This window comes from Ischnura elegans, chromosome 2 (genome assembly GCF_921293095.1).
Source record: "Ischnura elegans chromosome 2, ioIscEleg1.1, whole genome shotgun sequence".
Classification (NCBI taxonomy): Eukaryota; Metazoa; Arthropoda; class Insecta; order Odonata; family Coenagrionidae; genus Ischnura; species Ischnura elegans.
The window spans coordinates 100,716,180-100,734,553 of record NC_060247.1 but is presented as its reverse complement, the minus strand read 5'-3'; the positions used below and the strand labels follow the sequence as shown (position 1 = coordinate 100,734,553).

The following is an 18,374-nucleotide window of genomic DNA, read 5'->3' as shown; positions in this document are numbered from 1 at the left end:
CAATTAACACCGATTTAATGATTAAAAAATTACTACTACTTCTAAAATCTCCCTTTATTCATTCGAAACAAATGAATACAAAAACAACAAATAACTCTATTAGCTTGAGATGCCCTGAATTTATTTTTAAGATATTATTACCAAGTTACCATTTAATAGGCATAGGTATTTTTTCATCGTATCAATTTTCATTTTTCGTTTACCCATTACGTTAGCACTCGTTCATTAGGTGACTCGTTTAATACAACCGAATAGCAAAATTTTCATTTAAATGTCATTCTCAGAGGATGGCCATTTTTCGGCAGTTGCATAAGTTTTAGCTCATTTATTACTGATAACCACTAATAAAACTTTTAATGGATTATATACTTCATTAGTGACATCGCAAGAAAAAATGACGATTCTAAAATACCGCGTCAATAATAAGTAATCGGTATCTCCTATTGAAAGCACACAATCGCTCCATGCCCAGCACTACTTTAAACGCTGCTATCGGCCTGCTTGGCGTCTGCAAAACTCATGCTAATGGCACAGTTCAAGAGATTAAGCGGATAATAGCAGAAGTTCAACATCCATATTTCTAAGTAAAGAACGTACGTAAATCATTTATGCTTAATTCTCCATCTCGTCAAAGCAAATCACTTTTGACATATTATAGTCCTTTCAGAAGCATTCAAATTAAGGAAAACTCCTGGGGTGGTTTAGGAGTAAAAAAAAGAAAAAAAATGAACAAGGAAGGTATCCAGGTGATTTCTTTCCGTTCGAAACGGATCTGCCACCGCGCCCTACTGTTTTAACGAATCGCTCGCTTAGCAGGAGAAAAAGGATGAGAGGACCCATAACGCTAATTGGAGGGAAGAGAGAGAATCAACAGTTCCCAACCCACTCATCCCCATGCGATGGCAAACTCTCCTGCCCTGACCCACCCCATCTCACGGTAGCCTGCACACAAACACAGGGGGACAGCTACCCCCCACCCCCCTTACACCATCAGCAAACCCCCGTCGTCGTGTGGGTGCCCTTTGCCGCGCGTGAGAGAGACGGATGGGGAGGAATTAATTTAATGAAAATGAAATGAGGAAGGCGCCAGCCAGCCAGTCATTAGGTTAGGCGCCCAGGAACTTTCATCCCCATCGCCCGGTGTCGCCCAGTCCCTTATGTTGTCCCTCTCCACCCCCGTGAGCCGCCATACCTTCCATCCCCTACTTTTCATCTCTCTGGCAACCTGCGTCTTTATATCGTCTTACTTTTTACTCGACCCGTTTCTGCTCACAGAATTGCAAATTTTGCTGGCCTCTGTGGCGGCGGGGTAAAGTCCTCGCCTGCGAAACCGAAGGTCGCGGGTTCGAGTCTCACCTTGGTAGGTTGCCCTTTTCCAGGGCATGGTTATCCATGTACGTGTAGTTGTTGAATTTAACAAAACCCCGATGTATAGGCCAAGTAGCGTTATTTCCGGTGGTGTGTCGATAAACAAAAATAAAGGCTGAATGTTTAAGTACTCTAAATTTCGGTTAATTGGGACACATCGGAGCCGATACACTTTGCCTCGATTAAGCACCTAGCAATGTGAAAATATGCATAAATGGATATAAAATTTAAAATTTTTAAAAAGAAGACTTTGAGAATTGATATCAATAAATTCAACATTAATTATGAAAAAATACTGACAATATAAAAACATTACTTAAAAAGTTTCTTAAAATTTCTAAAGTTTTTTTCTAATTACAACCGTTAACAGTTCAGTAATTTTTTTTAATTAACCAGTAACAATTACATGATTACTTGCAATTAAATATGACACAATTATACTCGATGTAGAAATTTACAAAGGCGATTAATAACAAGCTTTACCATCCAAATGATTTTGAGCCAAGATGTAAAAGGTGTAATTTCTTAATGGGAAGAAAAATAGCAATTAAGTACCTCTAAAATATGCCCTAAAGGATAATAAAAACATTTCTGAAGCTCTGCATGTTGCTTAATTTCGATAATCTAGCTCTTCTCTGTGTAGAAAAAAATTGAGACTGATAAATTGCCATTTCCTACAAAAAAGTATCGACCACGTCAGATAAGCAGTTCCTAGAAATATATCTAGGGCGAGTTGTATCATTTCAACAAAGGGTTTTTGTCCTTAAGAATTAGTTCCTGATTTCCAAGAGCTTCCATTCCCAGAAAATTCGGCTGGAAAGTTGACGAAGACACTTCAACACTTCACTCGATTACAACGTAACTTGCGAGCAGAGAAGACAAAGGGGAGGGGTGTTCTTTTTTCTCGTTGTCTCTAACCGTAGGATGCTTTTGCTCAGTTTTTGTCTCTCTTGAGAGCAAAAGATTTCGTTCCAAGAAGTCAAAATTCCGCTTCACCGAATTTTCGTACGCTCAGATTTTCAACACCGTGGGAACATGAGAAAACTGCTTCAATCACAAACTTCTTGTTTTCATTTCCTCTTCGGATGTGTTTCATCCCTTCCGACATAGTCTTCGACGCATCCCCACGTTTAATTGTTTTCTCCTTTTGCAAGGAGAATATTCTAGCAACCTCCAGCGGCTATGAAACTCGACATCTCGATATTTTACCGAGAAACTTGAAAAAAATATTTGAAGCTTCCATGTCCTTTTGTAAATGCAGAGGAACTCAAATTAAGTACTTTTTTGGCAAGAAATACTCTGCGATACAATTCCGTTTCGTTATTCACAAACGAAATCAGCTCTTGATTGCAACGGGAAGCGAAGGAGTTGCTGCACTTCATTAAAACAGTTTGTTCAGGGAACGAGGACAAGAGAAAATGAAATGATGATGGAGGGAAAAAGTCTTAAATGGTCACAGTCCCTTGATTTTTTCGTACAAAAATCGTGTTGACGGAGATTGTGAATCAAGTTGAACAAGACGACGAATAGTAAAATTAAAACCTGAATCGTAATTAGATAGTATTATATTAATTGGCCCAGTGGCGGATCTATGGGGGCGGCTAAATAGGCTATAGCTCCCATTCTTGGGTATCCAATTTACACTAGATAGAATGGTAATTTTTTCCGACCCCCACTACTGCTGGAATTTTAACCCCCACGGGAGGACGTTTTAACTCCCTCCTGTCCCTATTCTGGATCCGCCACTGTAAATTCGGTATCATTCAACGAAAAAATTTCATCACTTATTTTCAGAATGCTTTCGTCGCTAAAACTTTAGCCGCTAGAATGAAATCGGCAGTTGTAGAGAAAGTATATCCATGAATTGGGTCTAATTTACATTTATATACGAGTCTAACAAACAAATACAATATTTTATGATGGTTTTACCTGCAAAAGACATTTGATATTATTTTTAATGACCTGACATTCTGTACTTGTAATGGAACTAAAATTTTTGCTTACACAGCCAAAGGTCATATGAATATCATTTAAAGTCTATTATTCTTTTAACGTTATTAAAAAAAATCCATGGTGACATAGAGAGTACATTGGCAAAGGAAAATAATTTTCCCCTTTCCTGGGTGAGTGAAATTGAAACATCCATTGCCTATTTAGAAGTGAGATTCATTATTGCCAAACCAAGCATACCAGCCTTCAATAATAAAAAAAACATCTAGCCCAGTGAGGCACCAGGTTGTGAGAGATGCAGTGATTTTTTTATGTTAATTTTGAATCACTTTTTTCTAACTTTTTTATAGCGTGGCATACTATACTCATCCCACTTACCACATTCTTTATGATTACTATTATTAATGTTTGAGGCTTCGTCTGAGAAAGACAGAATACGTATTTAGGTATGGGACTTTACCCTTTCCTAGTAACATGTAAAAATCATTCTAAAAACAGAAGATAACATTTTGAAAAAAATACTATTTAAGATTTTTTTATTTGCAATAAATATTTTTTTTTTTTTTAGACCTTTTGAGGGATATGCATTTTCTCATTTATATATTCAGAGCACGAGGATTATACCGTCGAACTTGAGGGCGCCAAGGAATACATTCCGGCTCAGTTCTGCACAATTTCTGCCAATTCTCCCGCACTCCCACGCTTACCTTACAAAAAACCATCCATCTTTGCACACAACTGGTGGTGTCTACTACCCAAAGAACGGTCGAGCAACCTACAACCTCTTGTCAATACCCTCCTTATGCAATCTCTCAACCCGCTCGAATTGATGGCATGGAGTTTCCGGAGGACAGAGAGGCGAGCGAGTTTTACGCAGAGAAAAAGTAGTAGTTTATCGTACCCGAGGAAGTGATATCATCCGAAGTGGGCGTGTCTCTTAACTCTCTAAAAACTAATTCACTCTCCGAAAAGACGGGTGAGCCTCGACTACCGTTCCTCTCCGGGTTTCCCGCCTTGGTGTAAGAAGATTCGGGCTTTCCTCGGCAGGAGAGAGACCCCTGGTGGTTGGAGATGCATTAAGGCCCGACAAAAGGCGAGAGAGCCCTTCGTCTGCGAGAAAAAAGCTAATCCGATGTTCTCTTCTTTAGCAACTTTGATTGATTGCCTCGCATCGTGAGCATTTGGGTGCTTCCTAACACACGCAGAACTGGGGCTTTTCACGACTGCAAATTCGCTCCGCCATCTATGAACGGGTTTTTGCACCGCGAGTTCGCCTGCCCACTTCCTGGTTACTAGTCGTCTCATTGTTGCTTGCGCTATATTAATGATCGTCCGCGAAGGGCGCTTCCTTCCTTCGGGGTCGACCATAGCTTATCCCGAGTGGGCGGATCCATTAGTCATCATCATTAACCCCTTTACACTTCGCTTCGGATCGAACTCTGAATCTTGCAAAAATTTTCCGCGGCTATTCAAATGCACCCACCAGAATGTAGGTTGGTAGGTGATTAAGGGATAGGTACGACACAGAACTTACACGGGCTTCAGCTGATGGCCTGGTTGGCGGGTCGGCAACGTCCCCATTTCGCTACGCTAGTCTTGCGCAGATTAGGCTTAAACCTTGGTTTTATTTGCAATGGAAACGGTCGTTAGCGCCATTTTTTTACTGCTATGGGCTCTTAAGACAGCTTTCTTATTTCTAACTACCAAATATAATATAATAATAGGGATAATCCGTAAGAAATATCCGTACTGTTCTGCTTTAGGAACTATTGCCTTCTTTTTGAGTCGTCGGTGGCGAATCTCACATGTCTGGCACTTAATCTGACATCTACAGAAAGACTGCCGCAGAAGAAAGGATTTCTAATAGTAGTTAGCTTTGGGAAAAGAGGCGTTTATATGTATAAAAAGAAAGCAGTTGCTGAAGTTTGCCAAGAAAAGGTGGGCGAAAATTAAATGTGTAGAAAAGCTCTTTATGGAGCAGAATCTTGAACGACAAAAAGTTAGGATAAGGAGTTGGAGAAGTTAGAGATGGAGTATGTATGATAATGAAGAATGACATGATTTAGACGGAAAGAATATAAAAATGAGAAATGGCTACAAAAGGTCAATCAGGAGAGAAAACTCCTTATAGAGGAGATAGTAAGTAGGCATAGGGTGTCTATGATTCGTGTATTACTGCGAAGAGGGAATATCCTACATCAGTAACAGAGTTGAGTATGTTGAGTAAGCAAAGGCTGTTATAGCCCAGGCGGTTAAAGATTTAAATGTATTCAACATTATTAAATCGCTTAGCCTTATTTCCAGTCTTTTGTGTCGACCGACCATTGTTTCAGCGCACAATGCCATTTTCAAGGTTTTCCATTTTCAATGTCATTTTCATTGACACTGGAAACTGTACGTATCTTCTAACTACCTCCGTATGGATATTAATTTACCATCAGGTTAAAATTTCAGCTTAAGTCGAATTATGCTAAGTTAACGGATTTTTGGAGCAAGAACTTCGTGATAGTAAAATTAAGTTCACTCCCGCGTAGTTGGGGCCTTGGCTATATCTCGGCTTCCCCGACTACCCAGCCCTGACACACCCAGCGCGCGCAGCTGGCGTCAAAAGAGAGCTTACAAAAACTATCTTATATGTGCATGGAATATATATCCCAATTTTTTTACTATCCGCTCACCCTGTTTTCACAATCAACTTTGAAGGCCGTCTAATGGAGTCGAAGTTGCAGGACGGACGACAAAAACGCCAGAAGCAGGGTTATATTCCAGCCCTTCCAAGTACCGCCAGCTGCAATTCCCTATTTTTTTAGTATTTCATTTACTAAATGGAAGTGAATGCCTCTGTAAAACAATTCTCTTCAATAAAGTCCACTTTTAGAGTAGATGAAAGATTTAATATCTCTAAGATGTAATCATGGAATTTAGACAAAATTGGGGAAGGAAGAGAATAGGATTTTTCAGATGAAATGATAGCCTTATTGTGAATTGAAATGGGAGCTTCAAGTTGGTAGGGGAGATATGAGGTTATTGGCAAAATGCTTCTTTTAAACCAACCTTAACCAGTAGAATATTTCAATAATAATCTATGCTCTTCAAAGCTCGTCAATTCCATTAAATTCGCGATTCCACAAGACTAGTACAATATATAACTATAGTAGATAATTTCAAGAGCTGATATTTACCAAAAATGATGCCTCACACACCCAAAGGTTCTAACGCCACGTCATTCCTTGCGGAAGAGGACCCCAAAACCACGTAAATGCCTTGGATCCGATGCATTAATCTTTACTAAAGTTAGTCACTGCTCACCAATTTGCAGAATCTCAAATTTTTCGTTAGCATAACGTCTCAATATGCACGGACATCATCTTTTTGAATGTCACGCATGTATCGAATACTTACTGGAAAATACCATGCATCATCTTTGTTCTGGAACTTCACCAAAAATTCGCGAGAATATATATTCCCAAAACAAAGTACAGTAATGTAATAAGGAATGAACAACATGTATCCGTAAGAAGGTTACCGCAAAGAGCAAATACGACGGGAGAGCAGAGGCGACGGTAGAGTTGGATGAGATAATACGGAGGAAAAGTGAGACGAGATTTCGCGTTGCCGCAGGAAGTTATCCTTGTGGAAACCCTGGAGAGTTTCGCGCAGAATGAGAATTCCTCTCAGCCGCCCTTTTTTCACGGAACTAAATGGTCTAAACCCTCAGCTCGCGCTGCCCACAGTCATGCCGAATTAGAATTCTCAATCTCATTTCACTTTCTTTGACCCACAGAGAGAGGGAGAGGAGGTTAAATTAAAAGAGGAAAAGTAGGGGGAAGAAGAAAGAGAACTTTCGCGCCCTCCACTAGGAGAATGTGGAACCGCTTGGGTTGAAGCGCTGGGGAAATTTAGCGACCGCGAGGGTAGTGAGAGAGCCGCAATAAGGAGGAGTAGAACTTGTTGAAGAGGGTAATGAATAATGCCGTACTGGCGTGCTTTCGGGAACAGTAGATGAGGTTTTAGGGCCTGCCTCAGTACCCACTCTTGCTAGATTTCCCACCGGGGATTAGAAGAGGAAGAAAGGGTTAAATATAAATCATTCAAGGACTTATCGCTCAAAAATTATCGTGGCCGGAATTTCACTACTTAATATATAACAAACTCTTTTTTCGATATAAAATGGTGAAAGAGCGTCGCTTTGCGCGCGCTTGTTCTATCTTCAAAATTAAAATCTGTAACACAAGCAACATGTAGCGTGTGACATTATCCGAGAACGTTCAACGCAACAAGATAAACCAGCAGAAACCCGGAAGAGGACAAGCCAGTGGTTACACGTTCGAATACGTTTGTTGTGTCTTATACCTTTGGTTACTATGTTTCTCGTCTTCTCTAGTTCACGGGCGTCGTTACACGGAAAAGGTTAATTATGCCCAAAACTTCACATAAACGAGATAAAAATATTTTATTCTGGAGCAAATATGTAAGAAAAGTGATAAAAACGTGATTTCCAAGACTTAAATTGTCTTGTTTAAGCATCCTCACGTTGATGATTTTCCGTAAGCTCCATGACCTCATTTTAATCTCAGTTTTTGAAGTATATTGTTTTAAAAAGAAGAAACCGGTGAGAGAGAAATGAATTACTCCGCTGAAGCGTCGCTCCAGGAAAAGTAGTGGAAGTTTATAGAGGCTCGCGAAACACCTCCTCTCAGCAGATTTTCCTCTGAGAATTACAAGCGAAGAAACGGGAACAAAAGAAAACTGGAATAGGTAAGACTAAAATTTTTCGTGACTAGCATCCCACCACCTTCTATGTAACACAAAGGAGTAACACATAAAATAGGTCGAAGAACATACTTTACCACGCGTGTTCAATTTAAAAACCAATAGCATACGAGATGTACGGCTTCGATCCTGGAAAAAGTAAGTCCAAGAAAAGAACGAAAAAAGGGAAATTTAGCGTCTTCAAATGTCTTACTCTTATCAAACGCTATTTTTCTCCCGATTTCCTTCTTACTCAAAGCCATAGATTTTGAATTGATATTTTCAAGCAATTTTCGTAGAAAATTTGATCAATAAATTTTAACTTTTTTGAGGTACGATTCGAATAAAGCTCTTCATATTTTTATTGAAAATAATTTTGGAATATTTTTTCTACTGAGGTTCATTGCTTTCAGTGGAAGGGGGTGATGAACCATCAATATTATATTATTCTTCGATGATATTTATATATAAATTTCCATAAAAATATTTTTGATTGATAAATATTCTGCTTGATTTTAACGAAGATCAAATGGGGCAACGAAATTAGTAATGATGAGATCCTCAAAGGAGTAAAGAAAGGAGCATGATTCTGAAAATTCGTAAGTTCTATTCTCTAAGAAGAAGACGGAACAATTTCATTGGCCTTATCGTGGGACACGGATATCTGATCTGCAATCAAATTCGCATAAAAAAAACGGAGATACGTAAAAATTAAAAGATTATCTCATAGGAGAATTCAGAGAATAACTACGTCAAACCTACTCAGAATTGTTGGCATGATAACCATTTTAAAAAGTAGTATTTCAGGATAATTTCTGAAAAAAATAACTTTTGCTGCAATATTATAATTATTAGGAAAAATTGATGTCTCCACGCTGATAAAAATATCTTCTTCTTTCCCCCCTGCCTTTCCAGGTTCCCACGGCCCCTCCTGACGTTCGCAGCTGCAGCAACCATGGTTGTGATGATCGTCGGTCTCCTCGGCAACCTGCTGACCGTCTTCGCTCTGCTACGATGCCCCCGATTACGCAACGTCGCAGCCGCGTTCATTATAAGGTGAGCTAACGCGAGGCTTTGCAGCAATAGAATGGCAGTAAACAAATCACATAAGATTTATTTATTGCTGTTTTTATCGCATCTTCATCAGTTAGAATAGTATGATACCTCAATGAGGTAATGTTTCCGGGAATCCAATACCATATTGTCTCATTTGATACTATTTCCTTCTACATTGCAAAAAATAATGTGCGTGACTCCCGTACTTTCATTATTATTTTCCATCTATGTGCTCATTATTATATGCTGTTCTCTGTAGATAAAGAAATCAATTCATATTCGAGGTTCGGTTTAGTAGGGTAATGCCCTCTACGCTATCTTCAGGTGGAGTACTGATGTAATTTGTATTTCCAAGGTATCTTGAAAAACCTGAAAAATACTAGGCATCTTGCACGCCGGTAAGGCAGAATTTTTTTGGAGATTTTGGAGAGGCTTGAATTAATTCTTACCCCTTATCTCAGTGCCATAGTGTATTAGTGGGTTTTAACATGCATAGTCATATATAACATGCGTTTTCTTTTCTTTAATTTAAAAGTAAAAGGCTGAATGTAAAAAAAATATTTCGTCATTCATCCATTTAAGTCATGGATTGGATTCTATTCTTTCCATTGATTCAATTAAGGTGAAATACTGATCGCAATCTTTTGAACCAGAGTCACTCTCTTGTCAATCACATAATCATATTTTGACGTCAAATGAAACAGAAAAGCTAGCACGACTGAAATTTTATAAGAAGGCACTAATAAATTCCGTAGGACATACCGTAAAATCGGGGGCATATGCTGGGTTCCCTACAGATTTTCTACCATTTGATTTAAATAAAAAACTGCTTTACATATTTTCATAATGCACACATTTTTTTAATGAAACAAGTATTAAAATGATAATATTTGAAAGAACGTAAAGAGATTTTTGAACTGAAAGCACACAAAATTCCCCAAGATACGACTTCCGTTGCATTCTCTATTCCTATACTCCTAGCAGTAGTAAACTCCAAGCCTAACTGTCCTATCTCTACGCACTGCTTTAATGCACATCTGATGCTGCTCTATTTTCGGCGAAGTTTTTGGGGAAAAAGCAAAAATAAAAGACTCTCCCTCGGGGCTCGCTTTCGCATTTCTTTTGTTCATTGTTGCGACTCGCAACCGCGAAAAACTGGGGAGTGCACGAATTCCTCGCCCCGTTAATTCCACCGTGTGTTCGTAACCGAGCGAGCATGGGACTCCCGCCCAGCAAGGGTGGCGACGCGGACTGTGTGGACGCGTCTGAAACGACTTCCGTGCGAGTGGATCGCGCGCCCTCAATTTGACGGAATAATTAAAAAACGAAATCCCCGTGTCCATTGCAAACGCAGGCTCCTCCTTTCGCTTCAAAATGGCCGACACATCCCAATTGCAATCAATTTGACGGGCCGTTAATTTCCATTGAACGTGACTACCACCGGCGGTAGCGGACTGAAAAATTTTTCCTATTTTTTTTCGCGAGAGATAAAACACGCGTCCGTCGCACCTCGGAATGATAAATAACATGGATATGATATGGAATTGAGTAGCGAACTCCTCTGATTCCACGTATCATATCTTTTATTGGTGATTTAAAAAAAGAGGGAAGGCCGTTTTACACGGGGAACGTAATTGTACAGGTTAGAACAGTATTAATTTCTCATTATGGCGTGAAATATCACGAATGAACGAACGGAATTAGAACAGGGGCTATTTCGCCACCTCACATCCATGCATTCGTTCTAGCAATTCACCGCTTTACACGACGCAGTTTTGACAAGTGCGCCTTCGTACACGCGTCAGATTGTGCAATAGGGTAGTTTCCTTCATCAAAGAAAACGAAAGGCATTGATTGCGATTCGTTACCCACCATTAGTGTATTCATAATACACAAATTATTTGTTTTTGAAATACCGGTTTAGACGAATGGCAAGGGTCAAATTTTATCCTCATTTGAAAAAGGCCAGATTGGCGCCCATGTGATTCCACTCCACATGACGTCACAGGGACCTAGTTTCTACACGAGAGGATAGGAGTTATACATCGTCTGAGGTTACCAATGCATGCATGAGGCACAGAGCTCAGGGAAACATGTCTTAATAATCGCCTATTAAAACTGGCTAAGGTCGGAAAGTTTTCTTCGTTTGATAAGGTATTAATAAACCTTTTTTAAGCCAAGCGCTACCAGCCAGCAAGGTACTCAGCTACCCGCTAGCATCCTGCATCCTATCAGCGCTCAGAGCCTCGATCAAGGTCACCTCACAAGGCGGGAGGGGGAACCAGAAATGCGTCGCACGGACTTTTTCCCATCATTCCTACTTACGCGTCGCGTTTTCGCGCGCTTGAAATTTTTCACTCTTCATTTAATCGCGAAAAATAGATATCGTCATTTAAAAATCTAAAAGCGTGAAATACGTACTCCAGGAGTAATAATCTTTCGAATTAGGCAATAAAAAAATAATAGGAAACCACCCTATTACGTGCCCCGGTTAAAACGGCCTTAATTAATCTTCAATTCATTGTGAGTCCCACCAAAATATTTAGCTAAATTAAAGAAAATAATAGCAGCACAATTATGTTAAATTTGCAATCACGGCCGAAGTTATTTTTTCGTACTTTCCATTTTCACAAGTTTTTTCCCACAAAAAATCACGCGACCAAAGTGAAGGTAAGCTAATTTCTTTAATCAAAGATAAATAAACATCAATAAAAAATATATTCAATTGTATCAATGGTATCCGGGCCAACGTCCTTTCTTGACCCTTGCATATTTCATCTCTTTTATTGGCACCCAACGTGATGTTACGATACATATTTGAGCAGAAGAAAAGGCAAACATTATTTGGAAAAATATAGGCCGTGTTCCAATCCATAGGGTGCACTCTACGCTCTTGCGCTCTTACGCTCTAAACGGCTCTTTCGCTCTTTCCTGCTCTTATTGCAAGTAGTGCCACCACTGTCAAGTGGCAGATTTCGAAACTGAAAAAAGTTGAGTAACAAATTTGGAGGGTAAGAAAATAGTGCAATGTTGTTGTTATGAAGTGAGTGTTGCAATTTGGTTGCAATAATTTATTGCCTTATAAATATATGTACTTATATATATGCTTATATGTACTTATAAATGATATTGCAGAAGTTATAACGAATAAAATACGGCATAGGCGACATATTTATCAATTGTAGGCTACTAATTTCGTGTAGGCAACCAATTTCGTACATTCAGACAAATGTAAGTGGTTTTTATATCTGAAAACAATTTATTAAATATGTAGTGAAAATGAAAAATTATAATCACTGTAAATAGGTACCCGTCATAATATTTTAAATGCAGTAAGTCGACAGATTTAGGGCGTCCAGCCAAAGCAGAAAACTTCATGCATAATTCCAGCTTCTCCAGGGAAATTTTACAAATCCCAGTTTAATCTTACGTGATTACTGCGATATATATGAATTTTTTACATGATTTTACCCGAATCCCTTACATGACTTTAAATCATTGAAGTGATTTCATGTTATATCATTATCATATTCATGCATTTACAAGGAAAAGAAATACGTTAGTTAACACATTGAATACGTTCGTTAGCATTGAAATTATTCAAAGCAAGGCTGACGAGCTGCTCCTAACATTTCGACGTCACCTGGCATTCTATTCTTCGTGTTTTTTAATCTTACTTGAGTACATAGTTAGATATTTACATTCATTCAGATAGAGTACATATATTAGTATATTTCGGTTCTGTTGTCTCGTCTGACATTGCACGTTTCGTTGCAGCTGAAAAAACTCTTCTTAGCTATTGCACTTAAATCTACAACAAACACGTTTTAACCAGAAAATGGGCGTTGAACTGGAAAAATTATCTGTGAAATGAATTTGATATAAACGTTTCTACAGTTCCGGGGTGGATCAAAAATTCATGCATAATTCCCGACTTTCCCGGTCGCTGGACACCCTTAAATTCACATCTATTCAAGATTCATTCGGATTCGATATTCACTCGATTCCTTATTAACGATTTAAAGAACCGAATCATTGCTCCGAATCAAATCCCATCCGAACCCACGGAAATTCCACCTCAACGGCGGTAGACGAAGGGCTGAACGGGCTGAAGAGCGAATAAGGGTGGATCCTTGCGCTCTCTCGTGCTCTTCGACTATGCGCTCTTCAGAGCAGAACGTAGAGCGGATTGGAATCGCACTACGTGACGTCACTTCCGAAATGTGACGATCGAAAAGTGCGGGAAAGAGCGCAAGAGTGCATTTACGGTGGATTGGAACACGGCCATAATATATTTACAACAAATAACGCGAACTTCATATTTTTGTACTCTTCATAATCCCGTCGGTTTTCCCAAAAAAATAATCACTTGCACCCGAGAGGAATTAGAGATAAATTTCTCGGCAAAAAGGACTATACGGAAGTTAAATTTTCTATTAGGAATATATATTGAGGTGGATTTTTCCTTCATTTTTTATTATGTTCCCGTACATTTTGAGAAGGCAAGTACGTCGCAAAGCTTTCAGAGAAGCGTACATACAATAACCGTCATATCTGAAAGAAAATGGTATCGCTGTAATGGAGCGGAGGAAACAAGGCCTTCTTCCGGTTCAATACATCATCCAAACTCCTCGGATAGCTCTCCAGCTCCACGGGGACTACGACTGGCCTAAAAAAGCCTCTTCGACCATGAAAAATGAGGAACATCTGAGGTGGCGTATCCCATTTTGCTAATAAAGTAATAAAACCTTCTAAAAGTAGCACGAATAACATACAAATTCATGAGCTTCACAGCCTACATAGTGAATAAATATTCAAGCCGCCGGTATCACTCGCCTTTGACCGATGGTTTTGAAAGAAATTGGTGGGAAGAGTAGTAAATATTTTGGGAAAAACCATGGGAAATACCTATCAGAATGATTTTTTCTTTTCTCTCTAGCTTATGCGCGGCCGACTTCCTGTTCTGTCTTCTGGTCCTACCGTTCAGCACGTCAAGGTTCGTCCACGGCACGTGGATCCACGGAGGAGCTCTCTGCACGCTATTTCCCTTCCTCCGATACGGAAACATCGGAGTGTCCCTGCTCTCAATCGCCATGATCACCGTCAACAGGTCAGTTATATTATTTTTACAGAATATTTCGATATGATATGGTATGCTATTCATCTACATCTACATACTACCTCGGTTTCACTACATCTCACTTGAAATGACAAGTCTAATTTAGAATATATTTAAACTTCCCAACTTGTTTCAAAGTTGTTGAACTGTAGCAATGCTGGCCACACATTCCCACAAATTACCTCCTGATCATAAAAGAAATATTATTCGGAAGCCGTATGTTTCAAATTTTGCCTCAGCTTTACGTTATTACCCAGCCAACTACAGGGCTCTATTTTAAATTTACTGTTTTTACTGTGTTTATAGCGGACGATCGTACTTCTTTTGTCACACTGCGGTGTCGATACTATTGTCACCGAGCGAACGATGTGTTTGGGCTTCCCGTTGCATGTTATTTTATTATACATTCACGTCTCCTTTTTCTCTCAAATGAGATATTTCAATAGTATAAAAAAAAATATTTCCACTGTACGGTAACCGGTGGGATAAGCTTCCACGGTTATAACTCACGAGCTAGCCCGTTTTTCATCGCAATGCGAATAGTGCGCTCGTTAAAATTGGGAACATATATTTTTATGGGACATATATGCGAAACGTTCGTACGCCAGGGCTAGCAGTAAGAACTAAAATGACGTTAGGTATGCAAAAAACAAAAGGAGATCGGTATCGCTCGCGTTATAATAAATGTTACTGTGCGATGAGATTCAGATGATAGTGAGCGAAGTTATAATGGAATGGTTAATTTTTCATATCGCGGCTTCGATCGTTTTCCATATTAAAATGACATGCCCATAATAAATAACATGTTTTGCGATCATGGAGAGGGATTCTAGGAGATGGGAACCTAGAAAGTGTACGATCCTGGTCTCAAGCCAGAGGCGTAGCAACAACAACGACGGCACGGCAAATCCCAGGAGTCCTGAATAAGGAGGCTCTGAAGTAATGGAATCATGAGTTAGGCAACACTTTCTTCGCCTACTCAAGTGTCTATGGGAGTCTACCAACGTCACTGCGCGAGAGATATCAGCTTCATTATTCATTCAGTGGTACTTCCAAAACTTCGATCGCTATGTGAAAACAATGCTTAGTCTGTGGTTATGAACCGTTCGGAAACGTGGACTGCGAACATCCGAATTAGGCCTGCTTCAGATATTGAAAAGGAAGGAATTTATTGGGAATGAGTTTAGAAGCGACCATGGAGGACAGACAGCGGAGTATGGAATACGAATTCGAAATATGGAATCAATGGAATAGGAAACTGGAGGACAATATATGTTCTAATATTTCCTTTTAAGAGTTTTAAAATAAAGTTCACTTAAAATCTAATTCGTCGTCACATTCAGAAATACTTATGTAAAATAACTTTTAATATAAAAAAAGGCTTGGTAACTGTTAACATTTTTTGACGAAGGTAGCAGTGGATATTAATTTTTCTATACATTGAAATTTTAAATCAAGCAAAATATCAATATCTTACACAAAGTTCCTTTATGGACCCCTACTTAACTCAGAGATATACTCGTCGATAGATTTCAATTAATGACAATTCAGTGACACTTAATACGTTGGGAAATATCTATTCCATTTCTGTCTGAGTTTCCGAGTACGAAACCTATCGAAACATCAAGGATTACCGGTGCTTGTGATTTATTCGTAATCTACTTTTATGATTGATTTATTTCGCTAAGACAAATAAGTAAATGCTTCTACTCATATAGATTACATACTACAAATTAATTGACTCCGTTTGCTTTCATCGCAAATCGGTTCATTACTAATTACACTCTTATCTTCATCTTCACTGTTTCACTAGCCCATAATATCTCCACATCCTGTTTACTTTTACCGGAGGATACGGTTTTTTAACCTCGGCCTTTCTTATCACTGTGGAAATCCGACGTCCTTCTCAGTCTTTAATGCCCATTAATGCATCAACCTTTGCAAGCCTTGGGTACATTTGTGTCAAGGTGCCGTGCCACAAGACAGAGGCGCTGCCTTTTTTAATGCGTTACAGTGCCTCAAGTACCGATGCTAGATTTTCTCAGTCGAAAAGGGTGGTTTTCTAATATTTTTTATCGCCTAAATCGAAAGATTATTACACCTGGAGTACATATTTTACGCTTTAAGATTTTTAAATGAAGATATCTATTTTTCGCGATTGAATGAAAAGTGAAGATTTTCAAGCGCGCGAAAACGCGACGGCTAAGTATGAATGCTGGGAAAACCCCGTGTGACGTCATTCTGGTTCCCACTACTGCCGTGTGAGGTGACCTTGGGGCGAGGATATGTGCGCCGCTGCGATGCAGGCTGCTAGCAGGTAGCGCTTGGCTTAAATAAGGATTACTAATACCTTATCAAACGAAGGAAACTTTCCGACCATAAAAAGTTTTAATAGGTGATTATTAAGACATGTTTCCCTGAGCTCTGTGCCTCATGCATGCATCGGTAATCTCAGACGATGTAAAACTGCTATCTACTCGTATAGAAACTAGATCCCTGTGACGTCACGTGTAGTGGCATCGCATGGGCGCCAATCTGGCCGTTTTCAAATGCGTTTAAAATTGACCATCGCCATTCGTCTAAACTGGGATTTCTAAAACCAAATAATTTGTATATTATGAATACACTAATGGTGGGTAACGAACCGCAATCAATGCATTTCGTTTTCTTGATGAAGGAAACTACCCTATTATTACAGCAAAAAGCCAATACACCTCCCTTTATTCCAAATATCCAATCCCTACCTGGTACGGTACCAGTATTGGCTGGTGGTCACTCCACAAAAAGCGAGCATCAAACTTGAAAATATCACCTTATCAGTCTCAGCTTTTTTCTTGGCATAATGAAAAGTAACTAGTTATGTTTCGTTAAGCAGAATTAGAAATTGTAGTTAATAGCTACTGTCATTTTTTTATCTCTGTGATCATAAATGGCAATCAAATTACAAGAACAATACTCGGATCATTCATGGAAATTATGTGAATTCCGAACTTTGGTGAACACAGAAAATAAAATTAGAACAAATTATATTTTTGAAGCAATGTAAGATAAAGTAAGGGAAAAATCTCAAATCTATAAATTACAAGTCCGTAGGAATAAAAAATATCTCAAAAAAACTTTAAACGAGCATTTGAAAATTCGTCGTCAAACTTTTCACGGGTATCACGTGCAGGAATTTGTTGGAATTTCACCGTTGGAAGGGACATTCTATTTTACAAGGCAGTGGACGTGAATTAATGCCAAGGGAAATGAATTCGTTTTTTAAGATATGAAAAGAAACAAGCATTGGTCGAGATACGTTGGACGTTTGGGATTCCCTCAGCTCGTACGTGGCGACAACACAAAGAATTCTTTCACACAAAAATCTTGCGAGAGATACCATGATAAATGTAACATGCAAGTACCTCACCATGCCTCCTACTGTTCGAGGCATTTTCAAGTAAATGCATTTGCATTAGCTAGGTCTCTATTCATTTGTTGAACAAAAAAGACAACATAGTGGACTAGAAATTGTAAAAATTTCAATATAAAATACAATCATTGATGAAGTGAGCCATTGAAGCACACTTTTCAAAGCATAACTAAATATGGAATACGTGAAATCATGATTTCACTTCTCAATTTATTTATTTTTTACTTTATTTATCTCAATAACCCCCCTAAAACAGCACATGGGGCCTTTATATCGGGAGTTTAAACAATCAACAACAGATGATCACACACCCATGTCCAGGAAGGGGAAACCTATCCAGGCGGGACTCGAACCCGCGACTTTCGGTATGGTTGGCGAGGACTTATCCCCGCCGCCTCCGAGGCCGGAATAGTATTATATACATGTTATATCTCATTTCGAGACACCTGATTCCATGATGCACTGCACGAATATGAGAGGATTCTTAAATTTGCCGCTAGAATTGCGGTTGCTCCGAGGGCATTAAAATCAATTTCAAAATCGTCACCCTACTCTCAATTAAAATTTTTAAATTTTTAAGTTAAATTTTCTCAATAGATGGCGTTGGTTCAAAGAAAATTGCAGAAGTTTCTTTAACAGCTCCGGTTAAATCGAATATATAATTCCCCGCTAAATAAGTAGAAAAAATATTTTTTAAAGATACTTTTTTCCCAAAAA

At 39.0% G+C, this 18,374-nt stretch overlaps 1 protein-coding gene across 4 annotated transcripts in view; it reads left to right on the top strand.

Moving 5' to 3' along the window:
- The window catches only part of LOC124154249 (G-protein coupled receptor moody), a 199,279-nt gene that overhangs the window by 136,535 nt on the left and 44,370 nt on the right, over positions 1 to 18,374 (top strand). For all 4 annotated transcript variants that reach the window (XM_046527854.1, XM_046527851.1, XM_046527852.1 and 1 more), the window contains exons 3-4: positions 8,986 to 9,126; positions 14,066 to 14,236. In XM_046527854.1, coding sequence (XP_046383810.1) covers positions 8,986 to 9,126; positions 14,066 to 14,236 — 312 coding nt within the window. The remainder of the gene's footprint in view (positions 1 to 8,985; positions 9,127 to 14,065; positions 14,237 to 18,374) is intronic.